Source organism: Danio rerio, chromosome 16 (genome assembly GCF_052040795.2).
Source record: "Danio rerio strain M-AB ecotype USA chromosome 16, GRCz13ab, whole genome shotgun sequence".
Classification (NCBI taxonomy): domain Eukaryota; kingdom Metazoa; phylum Chordata; class Actinopteri; order Cypriniformes; family Danionidae; genus Danio; species Danio rerio.
Window position 1 is genome coordinate 10068440 of NC_141036.1, and position 23648 is coordinate 10092087.

A 23648-nucleotide genomic window follows, 5' to 3' on the forward strand; every position below is an offset into this window, starting at 1 on the left:
ACAGCAAGAAGGTTGCGTTTCTGTGTGGAGTTTGCATGTTCTCCCTGCCTTCGTGTGGGTTTTCTCTGGGTGCTCCGTTTTCCCCCATAGTCCAAAGACATGTGGTACAGGTGAATTGGGTAGGCTAAATTGTCCGTAGTGTATGAGTGTTTGTGGATGTTTCCCAGAGATGGGTTGCGGCTGGACGGGCATCCGCTGCGTAAAAAAACTTGCTGGATAAGTTGGCGGTTCACTCCGCTGTGGAGGCCCTGGATTAATAAAGGGACTAAGCCGACAAGAAAATGAATGAATGAAGAATGAAGGTGTTGAAATACAGGATGGATAAAATACTAACAATTTAAAGGACATTTCTAAAACAAAAATAATATAGATAAAACTTTAGTAGTAAACTAATAATCCAGACAGTGAGTAATAAAAATTGTTACATATATGCCTTACAAAAATCAGATTTTACAAGAAACGCTCACACAGACACACCGACACACACACACACTGAAAGGGGGGAGGGGCGGGATTATGGAAACTTTCCATAGACTTCAGTCGTTTTTCCTATAGTTTCTCTCCCTAAACGTCTAAAAAGACTTAAAATAATGAAGTATTCTTATTGAGCGTTCAGTTAAAGTACAGTTGATGATTTTAGAATTGTGCTAAAAGATTTTTAAAATTACACAAAAAGGACTTTTACTTGCAAAGAAGAATAAACTATTAAGTGCACTTTTGAAATGTTGTCATCAGACATTAATTTAGCTCCTGGAATTATGTGTTGGTGGAAAAAAAGCATTGCTGCTTACTTGTAATAAGGAAGTTTCCTTAGAATGCTAGAGGAAATAAATAATAAAAAAAAAAACAGCTGGGTAATAAATAGAAAATAGTGCAAACAACATGTTGCCATGCATATCCTTCTGACACCCTGGAATAGATGTTCACTATGTAGGATGATATCTTATAGGGCATCTGAGATCTTAACTGCAAAGTTTTCAGTCTGGATGTCATGTAGAGAGCACATTCAGAAGTTCTTATTTTGGTGATAAAAAATGAGTAAGTGATAAAAAAAATCTTTTTTTTCCCCCCGTTCATGTCTATATTCATATTTTTTTCTTACACTCTTAAAATCAGTGTGTGCACAATGTTTAGAGGTGCAGTTAAAACTATGGTATTACATAAATATGACACTGAAAGCATCACAGTGTCATCATTTTGGAATGCTTGTCTAACATGACTGTTTGATTTATTTTGACTGCATCTCTAAACATTGTGTAAGCATTGCTTTAAACTGCACCACCCAGAATCCATTCAAGATCAACCCAACCCTAAATATGAATTGGATTGCCTCTAAACTGGTAGCCAGTGTTTGAGTTTTTCCCTGACTGTCGCTGATACAATAGCGAGAGGGGGATGAGTGATGACCAATATTCTCAGTAATATTATTGAATGATGTGCTTGAATAATATGTTTATACAATTTTTGTAAAATAACAGTTCTGTCTGGTTCTCAAATCTGATTGGCTGATAGTCATGTGATGTTCTGCAAATTAGAACTCGTACAGCCTCCTCACCCTTCTGTATTACTCCAGATCAATAAACTCAATACAGTTTGGCAAATATTGCAGCTGTTGGACAACATAATGTAATTTTGAGGCTTTTTAGGCATGAATGTAGTTGTTTAGATTGCATCTATGCGGTTTATTTATAAGAATAGTGTCTATTTTTAATATTTAGAATTTCCGAGATAAAGTGCGTCAGCATCCATCAGCCTGTCATTGACGATAGGAAAAATGGTTGATGTTATCCATCCACAAGATGGCGACAGAGACCGCATAATAAACTCTTTGTGGAGAAAAAAGCAACAAGAATGCAAAAGAAAAAGTACAGTTGATCAAAACATAAAATTGGTGAGTGTCATTCTTTTTTATGGTGCAGTGCTGTATTTATACCATAGTAATGGTACATTGAGTGTAAGATCATATCATTATAATCTTGAAATGTGAGCAAAATAACCTGTTTTGTTATCACTTTAGCCATTACAATAGAAAATCATTCAAATACTAGCTGTAAAGTGACATTTGGTGAATTAGCAATGGCTTCTACTGTTCTGATGTCAGCTGCAGATGTGAAGGAATGATGGAAAAACGAAGTTCCTCATACAAAAGGATTTTTAGACTCTCTACGTTTGATTTTCTTTTTTGATTATGCCATCGAACTGTTGTATAAACACAATATCACACATAGCAGTGTGATATGGCTGTACATTATCACTGGTGGGACACTATGCCACTCGGCCTTCGCATGCCTCCCACAAGTGCCAAAGAATTGATTCTAATGGGATTTGCATAGTAAAAACAAATACATTTTTTTTTTTATTTATTTTTTATTTGATGTGTTAATTTTAAATCTATAGATTTTTTAAATAAAATGTACAAAATAAAAACATATTTTCAAATGATATACTTTATAAATATAATAAATATTATATTTACAGCATAATATTCTGAAGATTGGCCCTTTTTCTATAGATTTCTGGAAAAATATATATTATAATATGTAATATATTTAAAAGCATTTAAAATTAATTTGACTAATTATTTTTTAAGAAATACATTAGCATGTGAAGGGAAATGTCTTCTTGACTCCCATTGTGATGGATGCAATTATAGATGCACATAATACATATTCCTGTTAGGCTACCCTGAATCAAATTCTACTGAATATAAGCTTAATTAATCGTAATATTTTAATAATCGTAAAATATTACGATTGAAATTAAATATATTTTCAGTTTCAAAACTGTATAAAAGCTCACATAACAAAATACAGGCTATATACGGTGATGCTTTTTTATTCTTTGTGTCGTTCCCTATTTACTGAACAGAAACAAAAACGCATTCTTAGATTTTGGGAAATGAAATGACATAGAAATGAGTGTTTATGACGGTAAACACCTCCCTTCCGTTCTCACACATCTGACTTTAGGCTGGTATCGGACGGGACACGTACCCACTAGGCTTAGTGGATTTCTGTGAAGGCAGCAAGAGCAAAGGGTGTCAGCAGGTCTACGAAAGCAGAAGATGGTCCTCCTCCTCCTCCCTCCTGCCCGGCTATGATCTCCTCCTGAACTTGACGCGTTTTGGTTGGGAGGGTTTTGCATTTAAAAGCGCAAGAGCGGAACGGGCAGCACACGGTCGGTCAGCGGGCTCAGAGTTTGACAACTGTTAGCTTTAACTGAAAAGGGTTTTTACAGAGGACACAACACCATGAGCTCTCCACGCGGCGTGGGACTTTATTTAACGCTTTTGTTCGCTCTTCTGTGCGATGCATCGGAAGGTAAATAGTTTAGTCCTGCGTCACGCTATGTTTTCATGTCGTTTGCAGATAGCATTATCTAAGAAAAATGTGGTCACTCTTATGTAAGTTTGATTGGGGGGGGGGGGTACACTAAATGTTTGGGGTGTTCACGATATAGAACTGCTTTTGTAATGTTTACAGGCTAGTGGTTGTGGTTATAACATTGAGCGTTATATAAAACGTGTGCAGATGTTTGATCTTGCGCAATGTTTTGTTTGTTTGTTTGCTTTAATTCCGCTGTGTCCTACTTTCCCAGACTCTTCACTTCTCCAAAGGGACATTACTGATATGCTGGTTGATGAAGGTCTGTTGGAATACTGTAAACACTCTTTGTAATTGTCATTTACTGTAATGGTAGTGGATCAAGTAATTTGCCATTCAGACAAATATAAGACAATTGCTATGTATTAAAATAAGCCAAAACATCAAACTTTGCATGTCACGAATGCACAAAATGAAGCTAGGCCAATTTGTGCATTGTCAGTTTATAGAAATCCATGTCATAAAGAAATCCTCCTAACAGTAAAGATTTCCTCCTCAGCTACTGTTTGCAGTGAGTGGTCTCATGGAGTCAGCTTGCTCTTATAATCACTGCATTAGCTGTACTTTATACATTTAGATAGTGAATTCAATTGTCATAAGAGAATATTGAAATTAGTCTTATATGACTGGATCGTTATCATGCTGATTAGGCCGACAGAGATTTTGCCTCTCAAAACAGAAACCTTTTTTAATTGATTTAAACAAAGGAATGCAGAGTTCTAGCAATATACAAGGGAATTATTCATTCATTCATTCATTGTTTTTTAGGCTTAGTCCTTTTATTAATTTGGGGTCGCCACAGTGGAATGAACCCTGCATATGTTTCATGCAGCTGATGCCCTTCCAACTAATCACTGGGAAATACCCACACACTACAAAAGAATTAACAAGTACAATTAAATACATTTGACTCAAGCATGTTAATCATGTAAATTGAGTATTTTAATAACTTTCAGGTTTTTCTGCATTGAAATCATGAAATCATAAAATATCTTTGGATCACTGAAAAGGAGTTTACAAGTTTGGTGTAGTCTCAAAATAAAGCCCTTGTGACAAAGTGCTGCTTGGTTTTGATGTCTGTTTTATGAACACAGTGGTTGGTTTTAAATAAAAATTTGTCTTGTTGAAACAAGAGCCTGAATTTATTTTAAAATTTCTCTCAGTTGCAGATGGCCACCAGAAAGAGTCACCACTTAGCCCTGAGGGTAAGGCTATAGTCAGTCATTAGCCTGTTGATTGAATATTTGGCTGTTTTTTTAATGGATGCACGTTTTTATTGAATTAAAAGCTCGTGTTGTTGTATAAAAATTTAAACATTTTATTTACATGTGTGGCTTTTATGTGTTTAAGTGCCAAAATTATATCAAATTAACAGATGAGAATGATTTTTTGCTTCTGATTTCAGAGATAGAATTTCTGATGATGCAGAGACCAGTCCTTCCTGACTTTTCCAAAGTGATGGGTAAGTGCTTGCATGATGCTCCGAAAATTGTCAATGGAAAGTCCATTAATTTGTTTTGTGTGTGTGTGTATGTGTAATTGACTGATTATTAAATGCTCTCAGTATTGCAACTCCGGCTACTAACTAGTCTTTCTTCCAATCCTAATTATCAACACTGGTTACATCCTATTATAAACTGTTATAAAACATGATTTAAAAGTCTGGTTAAAAATTCACAATAAATCCTAACACTGAGAATAAACGTGCACAACATCTTTGTGTTTTTTACATTCTGTCGTGTGTACTTTGTGTGTATTTTAGTTGCAGGCTCTTCAGACATGACCCAGAGAGAAGTCACAAACTTTCACCCTGAGAATGTCCCAATAGGTACTGTTGCTTTCAAAGATATAATGTCTTTCTGTTTAGGAGCTGAGATTCGGTTTTCCAGTGTGTCTCGATATCTGAGGAAGAAATTAAAGAGGTGTTCATTTTAGCTTTTATTACAACAATTCTTCTTTATTTGCCTATTCAGGTCCCCCAGTGTTTGGCCCTCGCTCTGCTGGCCCCAGGACAGGACCAGAGGTTGATTTTCCACCAGCCTTTCCGAATACTGGCAATCTGCAAGATATCTGTAGGTTTAGTAAAGCTCCAGTCCGGTACCCTAAGGACATGTTTCCTTCGAGTGGCTTTGGTAATGTGGCTCGACAGGGTGAGGCTGTCAATCAACTCCAGTCCTGGTACGGTGTCTGCTGTGGCATTAATGGGACACAGGAAGAACAAATCTGTTGTGCTGAACAAGCGGTGAGATTTATACCTTCTAATTATTAGTGAGATAGATCATCATAAGTCTTCCCTAAATAGAGTGTGAAGTCTCTTTAACATTTATTTTAAAGTGGGATTCACCCCAAATATATGAAGTGGATCATCGCATTTCATCAGATTTGTCCTAAACTATTGAACAACACTCATTCTTGTCCTAGGACAATTTTGGAAAAAATTTTTTGATTCACTTAGAACAGGGGTGTCCAAACGGTGTCCTGCAGATTTTAGCTCCTGCCTGCCTCAACGCACCTGCAGGGATGTCTCTAGAGAGCCTAGTAAGAGCTTGATTAGCTACCCCAGGTGTGTCTGATTGGGGTTGGAACTAAACTTTGCAGGACACCGGCCCTCCAGGACCGAGCTTGGACATGCCTGACTTAGAATGTTGACAACTGTATATATATTTTGTGCATATGCTCATACATGGGTTTTGTCTCTCCAATAAAAGTCAAACAATATTGGTTAATGAATTCTATGTCATGAATGTCAAAAAAGTAGGCTAAAAATGAACTGCCATGTGAATGAACAGTTGCATGACTTCAGTTTTTCCACTATTAAGCTTCTCACAACAGCTTTAGCCTTTATTTGCAATAAAAAAAGTATATTGTGCACTGATAGGGATAGAGTCATTTTCAAGAGTGAAATTACCTGTATCACTCCTACTTGGATGTGATTTACGCTAATGCATTTTCATTTGAAAATGCAAAAGTTTTGGTACGATTATGCATGGTCCACGCTACATTGGCATCTAAAAAGACAAAAGGTAGAGTGTTATAAGAAACACTTTAAAAAAGATGGACTGAAACACAAACGTTTGAAAACAGAGGTGTGGCTTCTGGACTGTTGTGTATTGTTCCCTAATTTATCAAGCTTCACACATGTTACCATTACTGATATAACTACTGATTCCAGCAAGGTATACAAATGCTCACTGAGCCTGAGTTTAGTTTGTAAAGTGTGGACCAAAATACTTGAAGTCAAGACCACGGAAAGTGTGAAACTGCTAATTAGTTTTTGGGTTTTGACATACAAAAAGTACATCCAATGAGCAAAAATATGCTTAATGTTTGGGACCATTGCTATCCGGTTCTTTACAGACACAGTAATGCTTTGGCAACACAAAATGTGACTGTGTTCGTTTGCATCTGGTTTAAATTGTGTTTTTTTTTTTCTTAAATTATGTTTGCAGATTCCTCACATTGCTAAAGGAAAAACTGCAGATGTTTTAGGTTTCTTACAGAATTGTATTGCAAAGACATTTACACCTTTTCTTTTACTTTGTAATTTACTTCATCTACATTGATGTTGCTATATTTTGTTGTATACTAAAACAATATTTATGGGCATAGGAAAAGTCTGTCATGTCATGTTAGGCTATCTATAAATGAGATCTTTGTTTCCTTTGCACAGTTTAGTCTTTGGTGAGGTAGTATCCAAAGCATTGATATACTCAAATGGACCAAGGTCAAAGTAAACGGCCTTGAATGCCGCATGAAAGATTGTCTTGTGACTGCTGTTTTTTTTTTGTCCTCCATTTTCATTGATATATTTAACACTGATATATATATATATAATACATTGATGTATATATAACTCTGTGTTTTCTAACATTTAGTGGAAGAAGAGCCTGTCTGCCTACTGTTCTCAGGAATTCACCATAAAGACCAGCCACTTCTTTTGCTGCAAGAAAAATGGGAGGGCACGATGGAGCTGTTTTGATAAGGAAGCTTCAGATTCTTCTTATCAAGTTTCCTCCGAGATTTCAAATGGCAATGCTTCACAGAAGTTTAAAGGCTTCAAATATAACTCCAGTGCTTGCAAAGGGTAGGTTTCTCTGGGAGTATAAACAGTATCTTGGTTTGAGGTGCTCTTTATAATTGTAATGGGCATTACAAATAAATCTTTAGTAATTGTAGAAATCAAATATATGTATATGACCTAACTGAATCCAGATGAATTAGAGAAGCTGCACAGCTATGATTTTATTTCTATAATTTTTTTATTCTATACCATCTATAATTTCAGTATTCCGAAAAGATGTTTACACTTTTCTAAACTTTTTTTTTTACTTGTATAAACTTTTAAGACCTATGATCTGACACTTTTGTTTAATAATTGCTGCCTCTTCCTGTAGTTCTAAAGATCATAAAAGAGCCGTAAATCTGAAACTGTTTTAAAAACTAATGTTTTGTGCTTTTTTTTTAAAGATTTTTTTTTTATTATGGGATTTAATACAATTTACGAAACCTTGATGTTGATTACACATTTGTTTAATAACACAGTGGTCAGTACAATATATGGTGTAGCAAAACAGTTTCTCTTTATATTGAATTTTGAAAGTCCATATATGATTTTGTTCAAACACCTACAGTAACATGCAGAATCAGTAGGTGCATGATCTCGATGAAGTTTATAAAATATGTTTTCTCTCTTTCTTGTTCTTCTCATCTTTGGTTTTTAAAAGCTTGTGTAATGAAGCTTTTAATAGAGTAAATTTAATTGATTTGTTAGTAAATACTCAATATATTGCAACTCTGGCTCCTGTGTAGTCTTTTATTAAATCTTAATTGACAACACTGGTTACTGCACATGATAGACTGTTATTTTTCACTCTCTATAATTACACAAAGTGTACAGAGGAAAGAAGACAACCTTTAAGGTCAGATGAAATTAAAATATAGGATTCTAGATGTTCATTTCAGTCGGTTAGTTTTCAGTATATCTCTTAGCTAGTGTGTTACAAAATGGTGCCAATTCAAGTTTAGCTCCTTTAAAAACAATATAAACATCAAAATCTTGCAGTTTTGACTTGCACCTAAATTGGTCAACAATTTAATTTGCATTAACATATAGTTCTATCATAGGAACCTATTACATTTTGCAGCTTGTTTTCCCATTGACTGTTAATAGGTAAACAATACTTTTTTATTATTATAACTTATATTATTATTATTATTTATAACTTAAAAAAGTCAAGTTGATTTAGTTAAATGTAAATCTGAGAAATATATTTTGAGTTTACACGACAATTTATTGTGAATTTTGACAAATTTTACTGGCAAAGATTTCCAGCGGTTTTAAAAGACAGTGTAAAGGCACAAAATTGGTGACCTAAACGGAACAAACGACTGTTCAAAGTTGACTACATAAGTAGACTAGAATATGCGATGTTGTTTGCAATGTGGTAAAAAAGCCACAAGAAGTTCAGGTTCAACAAAATAAATGTGTTTTTTTCCAAATTCCAGTTATGAGAATTTTATAAACCTTATGTTGCTGTGTGATATTAATTAAAGAGATATTCTGCAGTGATGTCATTATAAAGGTGCAATGATATTATACAGCACATGGAAATAGTCCACAGCTACATTGCATTTTGTGTTACAGCCATAATCCAAAATGTATTAAATTAATTTATTTCCTCAATTCTACACACAATACCCCATAAAGACAATGTGAATAAAGATTTTTGGAACTTGTTGCAAATTTCTTAAAGATAACAAAACATGAAAAATTACATGTATGTAAGTATTCACAGCCTTTGCTCAATACTTTGTTGATGCACCTTTGGCAGCAATTACAGCCTCAAGTCTTTTTGAATATGATGCCTCAAGCTTGGCACACCTGTCTTTGGGAATTTTTGTCTTTTTGCAGTACCTCTTAAGCTATATTAGGTTAGACTATTTTCAGATCCCTCCAGAGATGTTCAATAGGATTTAGGTTCTGGCTGGGCCACTCACCGAGTTGTTGTAAAGCCACTCCATTGATACTTTGGCGATGTGCTTTGGGTCATTGTCCTGCTGGAAGATGAACCGTCACCCCAGTCTGAGGTCAAGAGCACTCTGAATCAGGTTTTCATTCAGAATGTCTCTGTATATTGCTGCATTCATCTTTCCCTCTATCCTGACTAGTCTTCCAGTTCCTGCTGCTGAAAAACATCCCTACAGCATGATGCTGCCACCACCATGCTTCACTGTAGGGATGGTATTGGAGAAACGTAATGCCTGGAATTTACTCCAAAGAGTTAAATTTTAGTCTCATCAGACCAAAGAATTTTGTTTCTTATAGTCTGAGAGTCCTTCGGATGCTTTTTGCCAAATTCCAGGCAAAATAGTGTCTTCTGTCTGGCCACTCTACCATACAGACCTGATTGCTGCACAGATGGTTGTCCTTCTGTAAGATTCTCCTCTCTCTAAAGAAGAACGCAGGAGCTCAGACAGGGTGACCATCGGGTTATAGATGACCTTCCTGACTAAGGCCCTTCTCCCCCGATCACTCAGCTTAAATGTTGTGCCAGCTCTAGGAATCCACCAGAAGGAGTCCTGGTGGTTCTAAGCATCTTTCACTTAAGGATGATGGAGGCCACTGTGCTCACCTTCCCCAGCCTTGTTCCCCGAGACAATCCTGTCTCGTAGGTCTACAGACAATTCCTTTGTCTTCATGCTTGGTTTGTGCTATGACATACACTCAACCCTGAGACCTTAAATAAAAATGTGTATGCCTTTTTAAAATCATGTCCAATCAACTGAATTTACCACAGGTGAACTGCAATTAGGCTGCTGAAACATCTCAAGAATGATTAGTGGAAACAGAATGTACCTGAGCTCAGTTTCGAGCTTCACGGCAAAGGCTGTGAATACTTATTTACATGTGATTTTTCAGGTTTTTTGTTTTTAATAAATTTGTAACAATTTCAAAAAATCTTTTTTTTCACGTTATCAAAATAGGGAAATAAATAAATGTAATCCATTTTGGAATAAGGTTGTAACATAAAAAAATGTGGCAAAAGTGGGGTGCTATGAATACTTTCCGGATGCACTGTAGTTAACAGCACTGTGTAACATCATTGTGCCTGCTGCAGCCATGGTACGACTACGAAGTTCATTCATATTTATGCCAGAATAAGAATATTGTTCCTAGCCATATGGACCTAGCAACTTTTCATTTTCCAATTTTCTTAGTACACCATGTAACTATAGAAGAGTCCAGCTTTTAAAAGGGAACTCTTTTTGAGTGAGATGCTAGTTTCACCGAGGTCAATAATTTATGCTAAGCTAAAAGCAATCCCACCAGACCTGGAGATCGGCTGATTGAATTTTAAAATGGTAAAACTAAACTTTTTAACTCTAGAGAGCTTGTAATATTTAAAAAATGAGGTGTTCCTTTTAAGGTCCTATTATATTATTTTAAATATATATATTTTTACAAATGGAAGCAGACAAATTAATTGGGAATTTTTTCAGTGGGATTTATGCTTTACATTTTAGTCACACAAATAAAGGCAGCTGAACAGAAAAAGCATTTGTCGTCTTCTCAATTATTAAACAGACTAAATTAGTCATTCTCAGGCTCAGCACTGAGGTGTAGGTGGTGATTCAACAAATACTTTATCTCCCACCATGAAAATAAGCACATTTTAAATAATATTTTCACATATGCTCAAAATTATGCTTACACTGTCTTTAATCATTCAGCTCATTGGCTCCAAAAGCCCTAAAGAAGCAGACTGCAGCTCCAGACCTCACTTTCCCACCTGGGCGTCCTGAGTCCTCCAACATTGCGAATATCTGTGCTCATCGCAAGATCCGACCACGATACATCACCAGTTGTCTTCCTCACACTGGCTATGGCTGGCTGGTCCGCCAGTCAAAGGCCATCAATGTCCTGGAGAGAGAATATAACCGGTGCTGCAAGGAGAAAAAGGGTGTACAACGCTGTGCTGAACAGAAGGTGAGAATATAATATCAATGACACAACATTTATTCCCATGCAGTGTTGCATACGTTTTTTGCAAAGATCTTGTATTGATGATGTAAGAGAGAGTGCTGCTCAAAGAGTTTTTCAGCATATGCCACAAATTCTCAATTGGGTTAAGGTCTGGACTTTGTGGTGGCCAATCCTTCATGCAGCCTAAAACACATTCACAGTTTGAGCTCAATGAATCCTGGCATTGTAATCTTGGAATATACCTGTACCATCAGGGAAAACAAAATCTATTGATGATGCAACGGGATCAGCTGACCTAAATATTTGGGCACATATCATTGCTTAACCTAGGAGCTGACCAAGGATCCCAATATCATTGCACTGCCTCAAAAGACTTAGGCACTAGGCATGATGGGTGCATCACTTCATCGCCTCTCTTCTTACCCTGATGCATCCATGTCACTGGAATGGTAAATCCAGACTCATCAGATCACATGACCTTCTTCCATTTCTCCAGAGTCTAATTTTTATGCTCCCTAGTAAACTGAAGTCTTTTTTTTTTCCAAATTAGCCTCACTGATAAGTGGTTTTCTGAAGCCTACACAACTGTTTAGACCAGTGGTCCTCAAACGTTTTTCATCAAGTACCACCTCAGAAAATAATTGTCTCTCCAAGTACCACCATAATGAGCATTATTGAAATACAGTAGCGTAGTAAGCCCAGTAAAGCAGCTACAGTTATGCACAATTCAAAAACATGGCAGATTAATTCCTATTATTAAGAATATTTATTATTGTCAACCACTTTAAACACAAATAGTCTGAACGTTAACACTGTACTGTGCTTACGTAAAAAAAAATAAATAAAAAAATAAAAACGTCAACATTTAAATTAAAATGTGCTTAAGATAAAAAGAAAAGTGCTGTACTTAAATGTAAAGTATTTACTTATAGTAGCCAATTCATCAACATCTGAAAATGTTGTCTGGACCTAAGAAATATAGGTTATATGTAATAAATTAAATATTAATATCTGCCATATTCATAAATAAATAATTTTTGATAAATTTTGAAATATATGTAGCATGTACATATTACATATTTGATTCCTCTGCGTACCACTAGAAGGAAGCCTGCGAACCACTAGTGGTACACGAAACACAGTTTGAGAACCACTGGTTTAGACCAATTACTTGAGTTCCTCTCACATTGTTACAATCTTAATTTCCCTACTAAACATAGCTGTGAGTACTACTGTTGATTTTTTTTTTTTTTTTTGTGATTTGATTTTACCAGACATTTAAATGATGGCCAATTTCAAACATTCAAGATATTTTTGACCACATTTCTTCCTCAGATCCTATCCCTCCAGTTTTTAATATGCATTAGACGGTTCTTCACATAGTTTTAGTAGTTTCAGAAATCTCCTTAGATGTTTAATTTGCTGAAACCGTGTCAATAAATTGATCCTTGTGAAACAGATTAACATATTTTCCATGACTTTTGGCATGGTGGTTTAAGAAGCTCCTCTCCTCATCAGTTAGGGTTTAATAACTTTTCAAAGCTAAAACAGAATCATCCATGCAGTAAATATTCAATAGGAGGCTCTTACCTCTTACCTGTTTGCTTAATTAAATTCTAGCAGTGACTTTTTATTTTATTTTATTTTGGACCGGCAGTGTTTATAAAGAATGCTTAATGTAATCGTGAATATACTGTATATGCATAATGCTTATGATTATATAGGTTATGCGTTTATGGAAGTAAGCAAGTTTGTGTAATAAAAAATTAACAGGATATACAAATATAGCAAACAAACTACTTTAATTTTTTTGTATGCAATATATTAACTTTGTTTCTGAGTAAAAGATAGGTGCGCTGTCAATTAAGTAAGTTTTCTATTGATTTTTGGGTCACACTTTACAATAAGGTTCATTAGTTAATGTGAAGTAATGCATTTACTAACATGAACAAACACTGAACAATACATTTACTACAGTATTTATTAATGTTAATAAACGTTAGTTAATGAAAATACTGTTGTTCATTGTTAGTTCATGTTAACTCATGGTGCATTAACTAATGTTAACAAGCATGGGATTGAATGTTAATAATGCATTAGTAAATGTTCAAATATGATTATAAATGTTGTACATGTGTTGTTCATGATTAGTTCATGTTAGTAAATGCATTAACTAATGAACCTTATAGTAAAGTGTTACAGATTTTTGTTGCTTGTGTATGGTAACTTTTCTCTATACATATATTTCAGTGGAAGAAGATGGTTGATAAGTTTTGTAAAGATGAGAAGAAAAGCAAAAGACAGCACTTTGAGTGCTGTGAAAAGAAGAAAGGAGAAGAGCAGTACGCCTGTTTCGCATCTGCTGCCCCTGATCCAGGATACAGTTCTACTGCTGGACAGCTTAGCTCCACTGCTGCTCCTCCAACGCTCCATACTTTCTGTGATGTACATACAGCTATCCAGAGAATGTAAGACTGTCTTTCTCCATATAGATTTCATCTCTGAAAAATAACCTTCTCCAGTTTGTCGTCTGTAATATTGTTTTAAAAAATGAATCAGCAAGGCTGCTTTTAAGCAAAAATATAGAAAAAAAATCTTTCATTGGCTGCATAAACAACATTTACCTGACCTCTGTAAATACGATGAGTAAAGTTTCCAAAGTGCGAGCACTATAATATTTGCTCGATAAGGGCGAGAATAATATTTTATGCTTTTTAAGGAACACCTGCACTTGTTTTCTTGAAATATTCCTGGTGTTTTTGCTATTTTTGTTTGGTGTATATCTTTTTTGTATTGAACATCAGTGACCATGAATGGCAGTCAAAACAAGGACGGTTGTAAAATAACCTCCTGCACATGGGTTCAAGGACAGAAGAAAACACAACTGCAAAGATATGCAACCGAAAGTGTGCATTTAACTGTGGAACGTTTTTCAGCTGATTCTAAGAGAGCTCATTTTTGGGGGATTTCCCAACATGTAGACACTGTGGTTACTTGTAAATGAGATTTACAAAATATTTCAAGATTATGTAACCCAAATGTCATTTATTTACCCACAGGAAAGGTTTTCCTTTTTCTCTAGATAACATGGCTGAACGGTGCTGCCTTCTAGCGGCACAGGAGAGACCTGCATGTATAGAGGCAGAGGTAAGGGCAAACTTTTCATCTGATTTTGTGCCTGCTACATAATAATAATAACTTTGAATGCATTTTATGTGCAAGTGCATGACTAAAATGTTAAAAATGCTATTTTTTGTCTCTCTCTTTATTTTAAAAATGTCTGTAATCTCTTGCAGCTTGGCAGCCACCTGAATGATATGTGTAAAACAAAGGAGCCGGTGAAACATCATTGTTGTGCCTCTGAAATCAAAAACCACGTCAAATGTGCTACAAAGCTGCTCCTGCGCCATATTGGCAAGGCAAACAAGGTCAAAGAAAGCGGCAGAAAGAAATGCCCACTAAAAATTTAATTGTACGACTGGGGCAGAGCCTAGATCCCTGCTAATATGAATGTAGGTTCGTTTATGCAGAGAGCATACTTTTCAATTCATTCATTTTCAGCTCAGTTTCTATTTCAGAGGTCTCCACAGCACAATGAACCACCAACAATTCCAGCATATGTTTTACGCAACTGATGCCCTTCTAGCTGCAACCCAAAATTGGGAAACACCCATATCCACAATTACACACACTCATTTACTACAATTTAGTTTATTAAATTAACCTACAGCGCATGTCTGGACTGTGGGGGAAAGCGGAGCACCTGGAGGAAACCCATGTGAACACTGAGAGAACATGCACAGTCCACACAGAAACGCCAACTGTCCCAGCCAGTACTCGAACCAGCGACCTTTTTGCTGTGATGTGACAGTGCTAACCACTGAGCCACTGTGCCATCTTCATACATTTCAGTGTACATATAAATCACTGTCCTCTTGTTTTGTTTTTATATGAATACTACACCTATATTTCAGAATGCTTTATTGATTATTGGGAGATGTTTTTTAGCATTTATCATAAAAACATCTATGCAGACATATTTTAGGTTGTGTAAATAATATAAAAATAAACTATTTTTAAAATCTTCTATGATTGCATGTTCTCATTTATCATGAAGAACAAATGACTGTATGTGTCGTATTTCATTTCCCTTTTCCCCCTTGAATGATAAGTAAACGCTGAGTCAACTGTCGATTTCATCTGTTGTCAGTTGTCTGTTTATTTTTATTATACTATACAAAGAAAGACACCTTTAGCCTATCTAACGATTTAGTGCAGATAGAAACCTGTTGTCAATTACAGTCTCTTTAAAAGTGTGCTTTTAGGAAAGTACGTCACAGTTTGTTCTTTTGATTGTATGTGTGTGTGCGCACAATATTTGTTTCATGAAGAGATCAAATGTCATGGTGCCACAGCATTTGCACATGAATATTTAGCATATTAAGCCCATATCTTTATTTTCTTGACAATGAACAAATTTCAAATTTAAATGTGAATGAACTATTACACAAATAATTAGGTCTTGTATGTCATTAATCAATTAAGATTTTTGAAATTTATTTATTTTTCTGGGTTATTTCAGTAACTAATAGAACATTAACAAGTCAAGACTCACACTATGGGCACAAGTATTTTACACTATAAATTGCAAGTTTAAATAAAGCATTTAAAATAATGTACAATAATGCGATTATATCGTAGCATAACAATTTCTGTATAGACAGTTGAAAGTGTTTAATAAAGTAGTCATTATAGTCTCGGTTCAGTCAGAGAGGCAGCTGCCTGGCCGGAACCGGACACTAAACTGCCTGTTAGGTTCCGGTCCGGGATCGGGTCCAGTATAACCGAATCAAAATGGCGTCCGCCTGTCCACCCGACACGGGCTTATCTGCCCCTCCAGGTAAATTAAATTAAATTAAATTAACGTTATTATGTTTTTTATTGAATCGCTAATATTGAATCGTGGCTGTATTCGTATTGGTCTGTTGCTATGGATCCACTATTTTTTTATAAGCACTACATTGACTCACTGTTTACTTACTGCAGTCATGCCTTTTGTTCAACAGCAACAAGATATATTTCTTGAAGTATAGCAGTTATTTCTTAACCAATATATTCGTAACTTATAAGTGTCATGTATTTGCGATTTATTCGGTTTATCTGATCTAAAATCCTAAGTTTTTCCCTCATAATCCAGATCCGTGATGTGGGTTCGTGGCTAACGTGCTAACGTTACAAGCTAACAAATCTAGTAATAACAAACATGTTGAAGAGGTGATATTAAAATAGACTAAATGATTAAATACAGCTCAGTTAAGATTATATGATCGTACTATTTTTCTATTGAATTTCGATGTTTTGTTTTTGTGCTTTCTAATAAATTGAGTTGTTTTGTGGTCATTTAAACGACTTGAACCATTAACTTTAACGTTATTTTCTGTAACGTACATTTATTCGAGCACAATACACTAGTTACATTTTTTACGTTGAAAACATCAACACCGAAAGTATAAATTGGCTTTAATTAAAAGATGACCAGATGTTTCCTGTTTTCAAATACTATGGTAACGTTACTTCATTTGGAAATGTTAAATTATTACAGCATAATTAAACATTATGAATTATAGAAGGAACATAGAGGATGACAGGGGGATAAAACAGTAAAGAAAAAAATACAATAAGTTAAACAAGAAATACATATAAAGTAAAGCTTAAAATAAAAATACAATATTAAAAGTAAATCGCAATAAAGTACTGGTGTTACAGGGGAATTTCAAATGGGGCATGACAAGATAATGTTTTCCAAATGTAGGTAAAGTTGGTTTTATATTCACACATTCGTTTATTTAGAAGTCTCTATATTGTTTACCGTGTTACTTTGAATATTCGATCGTAATTAACATGCAAGTGTGTCTTGAAAACAACATTAACATGTTTATTTGACTGTGAACAATGTTGTACCTTGATAGTCACTGGCTGCTAATATGATTTCGCTATTTAGAGTTTGTAAATTACACTTTTATGAAGTTATATTATTAAGGGGAAAGTCCGAGTGTGCGAATATAAAACCATCTTTACCTCTATGTTTTCCCAGCCTTAGTGTTTCCTAAACCGGAAAGTTTTTTAAAGTATTGTTTTAATTCTTTTATGAATACCTTAAAAAGTAGTTTAATATTGTAGAATTTGCATTAATGGATGTGATATGTAGCAAGTAAAAGATTTATGAAGTAGAACGCTTTCTCAGTATTATTGTCTGTATCAATAAAACCAAATAACACACTTTCCCAAAACAAAGAAAAATTGGAATATATAAACTCAATCACAAATTTGCAAAAGTTACTCCAAAATATTTTTGTGCAGGAACGGTACCAAAAGAAATGTACAGTTGTTTCACTTTGTAAATTACAGAAAGCGCACATTGTGTTAGTTTCCGATTTAAATCTTTTAAAAATAGCTACTCACTGGGTAGAATCTGTCAATAAATTTAAAGGTAACTTCTCTGACTTTGTTCATAATTAGGTATTTGTGTGGAAAAAGCCAAACTTTTCTCCAGCATAACTTAATGTTCATATGCTAAATACTCTCCGGTTTATGTCACAGGCGCACCCACGCTGATTGTATTAATACAATGTAAAAAATGTAATGTCTACTTCAACTCATAATAACAATTTTCTTGAGCAGCATTAGAAAAGGTTCTAAAGCAGGTTTATAAAGCACTGGCCCTATTTTAACAACATTTTGACCAGGAGTTAAAGGTTCAGGACACCCTGGAGAACTTTTTTTTAAACAGATTTGTGTGTGTTGAGCATCAGTTAAGACAATGTTAGCACCTGTCAGCTTTAATTGTGGGGAAAACTGGATAATTTTGAGCTTTTGTCAGCTAATTTTAGCTTCCGGGTTTAAAATGATTTTTGGGGCGGGATCAAAATCGGCGACGTAGCGCAGAACTGCAAGTGCAATGATGATGCGTCGGTTTCTTATTATTATTCATAACAGAGTTTTCTTATCCTATGAGAAGAGCCGGCTGCTTAATTATTCATGAGAGCACGTGCTTTCCAAAGGCAGACCTGCCAGTTTCAAGCAAGCTGTGAGACACAGACCAATGGCACGTAGCCGTTCATGAAGGCTCGTATATGTTTGTTTCCATGATCCACGGGGTTTGTTGCATGTTTTTTCCCCGCGATCCTGTCAGGGCCGATCATACAGCAAAGCTGTGTGTGTGCTGCTAGCATTTTTGTCGGGAGAGCAGTGTTAGAATTGAAGAATGGCGGACGTTGACTTTTATCAGGAGCTCGTTCACATTCAGACACATCGCCGTGCTGCTGTGTTTGCCTAAATCCTCTATATTACCAGCAGGGCTAATGGTTAAAATAGACAGGTCAGGAGACCTGCTGCACTGAGTGTGCATTCAAGATCTATAATTTAGACACGGGGATCGAGGAAGAATCCTCTTTTATAGTGTTTACATGAACACACTTATCTTTATAATGATATAAATTGTGGTTATGTGTATAAGAAATTACGAATAACAAATGCAGCAGGGCATTAAATTACTGTTTATTTCTTTGCATTTTAACTTTGTGAACTATAAACTCATGCGTCTCCTCACAGTTTGTGTCTCAGTTTGTGAGCTAACTGTCAACAACAGTTATTCGCTCCCCTTCTCCCCTGCTGGCCACGCCCACTTCTGCCCGATGCTCGCGGAGCTCCACGCCTATTAATCATGCATCTTTTGAAAAAATTATGAAGTAGACTTTAACCGAAAGTGGGGGATGTCATGGCCCTTTAAAGAGTTTGCTTAATTGTGTGTAAAAATGTTTTATTTGGCTTGCTACTCTTTGTTCTTCATGAAAGTTTGCTGAAAATTTTGGTTGAAGATGGTACTTTTGTCAACTGTTTCCTATTAAGCAATGGTAAACTTGTATTCTCATTTTTTACAACATGCGCAGTGAACAAGAAAGCTAATCTATTCCAACTATCACTCAATGCATTCATTACATTCATACTTCAGATGGTTTCTGTTTGTGCATCAGCTAATTGGTTATTGAGTGGTAAACGCCATTAACAGTCCTTATCATGTAAAAGCTTAATGTCTTCAACTGTTTGTCTTCATTGACCACAGATTAAAAATAAGATCCTTTGGGAAATGTAGTGGAGATTGACTTAGTCTAAAGGTACAGAAGTCAATCGGCTGGTCATTATTTGAGTGGTAACTTAGTATATCATGGGTTTTTGAGTGGGTAACCTACATCAGTTAGCACTCCATTGGAAGTATTTTTAGTTCTGCCAGACACATGCACACAGTCTTGATGATGGCCGAGACTGTTCTTTGTCTAAATATAAATGTGAAAATGGGACAGAAACCAGCTCGCTCACCCAGATTAAATGGGTCGGTCTGCTTATCATCTAACTCTACCATCATCTTATATGTGGCACATCTTGCCTCAATTCATGACTTTATTTTTATGTTTTGTCACCTGTGACTCTTCAGAGAGCAAGAGTATCGCTTGAGCTCAGACATAACCAGTGGCGTAGCGGACGGGCCCGCAGGGCACGCACCGCGGGGGGGCCCCGCGTGATTAGGGGGCCCCACGTCGTCGCGATTTTCAATGATTGAAAATCCAGGAAACGCAATAATCAAACTCTTGGGAACAACTGTGGTCGGAACCAAAGTTCACAGAACTGTGTTCTCTGAACTCCGCTCAAGCGGTGGACTACTTCATTCTGATTGCTTGCCGCCGAACCGCATCATAGCCAATGAAGACGCGCCGCTGTTTCTCGCCGCCGGTTCTCGTTAAAAAATGAATGACTTCTGGCTACTTTGACGCTCTCGCCGCTTTCGGTTTGTGGTCGCTCCTCAGTTTGTGAAGTATTCCCCGCGTTGTCGCTCCACCCCGCCTCATTTCCCCACTCCTCAATTTGTGACATAGATATATACACTGGATATCGCATAGGGACCCTGAGCATGCGTCTATAGCGTCGCCACATTGGTACAGTGCTCCCAGGACAAATGTCATTCAACCGCACTAGTCAAGACAGTATTATTACGTGAAGATGCGGGACTTTATCGCTGTCTACAAGTGTAGTAACGAGCAAACAAAGAAAACAAAGCACAAAGGCAGAACATTTCATAGGTAAGATTACGTTTTTTATGTTTTTGTATGTTCTGAAATTTGTGCTAATCAGGTAACGTAATTGATGATAATACAGTCACTTACTGCATTCATCATAAGGCAAAGCTGCTCCAACTCGCACTAAACACTCGGCTTATGCTAGTTTTGTTGAATAAAATCAGCAAACAATGCAAAAGAAATATGACAACGAGATGCTGCGCTGCCAGAAACTTGTATTATTGTCAGCTAGTGAACGAGTCGTTCATTACGGAGATTATGAACACCTTCATCTGGGGGCCCCGTCGGTGATCCCTGCAGGGGGGCCTCCGATTTTGCGCTACACCACTGAACATAACATTGACTAAAAAGGCTAGATGAGCTTTGTGTTCTCACTTAGTGTTTTTTTGACATACTTGTGGTTTACAGATGTTGAAAAACTAGAACTTGTGGAAACATTTGTGGTGTTTAAATAATACATTACAGTCAATTAAATGCCTTTTTTGTTCTTTAAAGGTGTTCCTGTACGGTTTGATGTTTGGTCAGTGTTTTTGGTCTTTTTCTTTACAGTAAGACAACCTAATCAACATGATTCAAATTGTGTAAATTGACTTGGTTTTGATTGCTAAACGCATAAATGTTTGTATCTAAGCAGTAAATTTTTTTCTGTGATGATCTGTCTATTTTATGAAACAAATATTTGTAATTTTAGTTTAAGTAACAATTTACACCAGTGGTTCTCAAACTGTGGTACGTGTACCACTAGTGGTACGCAGGCTTCCTTCTAGTGGTACGCGGAGAAATGAAATATGTCATGTACATGCTACACACATTTCAAAAATTTGTCAAAAATGATGTATATAATAAGTCATATTTAACATATAGCCTATATTTCTGAGATAATCTGCCACGTTTTTTAACTGTGCAGAGTTGTAGCTGCTTTACTGGGCCTACTACGCTACTGTATTTCAATACGACTCATTTTGTTGGTACTTGGAAAGACAATTTTTTTCTGAGGTGGTACTTGATGAAAAAAGTTTGAGAACCACTGATTTACACAATTTACTACTGAGTTAGAACCTGCATATTATTAAGATATTAAATGTTTATTAGCACATATAAAGTATTTTCTTATCTTACATCCCAATACCTAAACCAAACTACTACCTCTAATAAGAAGCCAATTAGTTTATTAAGCTGAAAATGTAGTTAATTGTTTGTTAATAGTGTGAATTGTACATTAAAATAAAGTTGACCCAAATTATTATGGTAACTAAAGAATGAATCTGTAGACTGAACTGTATATGTAACATAATATTTATTGATTGATCTGTTTAGGCCTACAGGGCAACATTTATACAAAATTACAACAACAAAAATGTAAAACCGGTATTTAGAACAAAATGATTTTACGCTAAAGTCTGAAATGAAGTTTTCTGAAATATTGTGCTGTGTAATATCAAGGTTCTTTCAGCTCTTTATCTTTAGATTTATTAAGTCATATCGTTCTTTTCTGTTCAGGTGATTCCATACCGCCTTTATAATATTTAGGTCTGGACTGTTTGGGGGCCATTTCATTACTTATTGTTTTATTAGCTGTTTTTCTGTTCAGATATTTATTCACTGCATTAGAAGTGTGTTTGGGATGATTATAATGCTAAAAGATAAATTAATTACCAATGTGGTGCTTTCAAGATGGACTACACAAAATGAATTTAATGCTTCTATCAGTTCAGATAATACAGCCAACACCACTAGCAGAAATGCAGCTCCAAGCAAGGACAGAGCCTCTATCATATTTCACTGAAGAGTGCAAGCACTCATTCTTCTATCTCTCTCCAACTCTTTCTTTCATGTCTTAAACAACTAGACAAAAGAAAGAAAATAAGAAAAAAAGAGTGATGAGTAATCATGTTACATCATTACACCATCTCTAAAACAAATGTGTTGGTGGCCTAAAACTTTTGTTTAGTTCTGTACATGACAAAATGCTCTCACTTACAGCACAAGCATGTATTTTATTGTTCCTCTGTTATCGTATTTGTAAATTTTAAAAAGTAGTCAACATAGATATCATTTTGCAGGAAGATTTCATCTTCTTATCTTTTAATTCAGTGGTTCTCAAACTCTTTTCACCAAGTACCACCTTAGAAAAGAAATTGTCTCTCCAAGTACCACCATAATATCCAGTATTGAAATACAGTAGCTTAGTAGGCCTAATTAAGCAGCTACAGCTCTGCAAAGTTCACAAACGAGGCAGATTAATTCTTATTATTAAGAAAATGTATTATTGTCTGCCACTTTAACTATTATAAATAGTCTGAACATTAACACTGCTCTGTGCTTACAGATAAAAAAAAAAATAAGATGTCAACATTTAAATTAAAATGTGCTTTTAAAAGTTAATAAAAATGACCCAGTTCTTAAAAAGTAAAAAGAAAACTGATGTACTTAAATCTTAAGTATTATGATGTAGTAGCTTATTCATCAAAATCTGTAAACGTTCCTTGTAGTTCGTTAATATATGCTGCATGTCATCATATTCATGTATTTTTTAATACATTTTTAAATATACAAATAAGTCATATACATGCAACATATATCTTTGAAATCCTTGTATTTTAGAAATATGAATTTGTGTGTCAGAAAAGTATTTGATTAAACTATACCTGTCAACATTGGGATTTAAAATACAGGATACGCCCCCCACAACTGTAACAAATATGGAGAGGAAGTTAGCTTCAAATGATGGAATACATAAACATTAGAAAATTTAAAATAAATAAAAAGTTTAATCTTTTAAAATCAATTTATTGATCACATCGGTGGTGTTTTACGCACCAAAGGGTTAAAAGTGTGTTTATTTTTTTACTTTAATTATTCAACGATTCCTCTACATACCACTTGAAGGAAGCCGGCGTACCACTAGTGGTACACGTACCACAGTTTGAGAACCAATGTTCTAAATCAATTATCTTTTATTGATGTAGCTCCACCCAACTTTCACCCAAACAGACAAACAAAGGATACGACCACATCCGAACAAACAAAAACCCACCAGTCCAAACAAACACTATTCCAGTTTATTAATGACTTGGAGAGATTATTTTAGTACCCACTGCTGGTTTAAGTGCTCGGTTTGGACCCCATTAAAATGACTATTTTGCCTCT

The 23648-nt window shown here is 35.5% G+C and overlaps 2 protein-coding genes and 1 long non-coding RNA gene across 10 annotated transcripts in view; all 3 read left to right on the forward strand.

Moving 5' to 3' along the window:
• Positions 1-23648, forward strand: part of LOC147833274 (uncharacterized) — a 331056-nt gene that overhangs the window by 248548 nt on the left and 58860 nt on the right. The gene's annotated exons all lie outside the window — the stretch shown is intronic.
• Positions 3173-15454, forward strand: ecm1b (extracellular matrix protein 1b). Of its 4 annotated transcripts, none has more exons than XM_087286623.1 (11): positions 3173-3320; positions 3598-3645; positions 4547-4588; positions 4789-4845; positions 5146-5211; positions 5357-5625; positions 7259-7467; positions 11115-11370; positions 13618-13835; positions 14427-14514; positions 14664-15454. In XM_087286623.1, the coding sequence occupies exons 1-11, from the start codon at positions 3251-3253 to the stop codon at positions 14835-14837; spliced, it is 1497 nt and encodes a 498-aa protein (XP_087142749.1). In that variant the 5' UTR covers positions 3173-3250; the 3' UTR covers positions 14838-15454. The 4 variants fall into 4 exon arrangements, 3 of the variants coding, with proteins under 3 accessions (XP_087142749.1, XP_087142750.1, XP_087142751.1); XM_087286624.1 differs by having other exon boundaries at positions 4553-4588; XR_015511000.1 differs by lacking the exons at positions 14427-14514; positions 14664-15454 and having other exon boundaries at positions 11115-13283; positions 13529-13660.
• The window catches only part of pip5k1ab (phosphatidylinositol-4-phosphate 5-kinase, type I, alpha, b), a 36899-nt gene continuing 29458 nt past the window's right edge, over positions 16208-23648 (forward strand). For all 5 annotated transcript variants that reach the window (XR_015510404.1, XR_015510406.1, XR_015510405.1 and 2 more), the window contains 1 exon segment: positions 16208-16267. Coding sequence is in view for 2 of the 5 variants with exons in the window: in XM_087285653.1 (XP_087141779.1) it covers positions 16222-16267 (46 nt within the window). In the remaining 3 variants the exon portion in view is untranslated.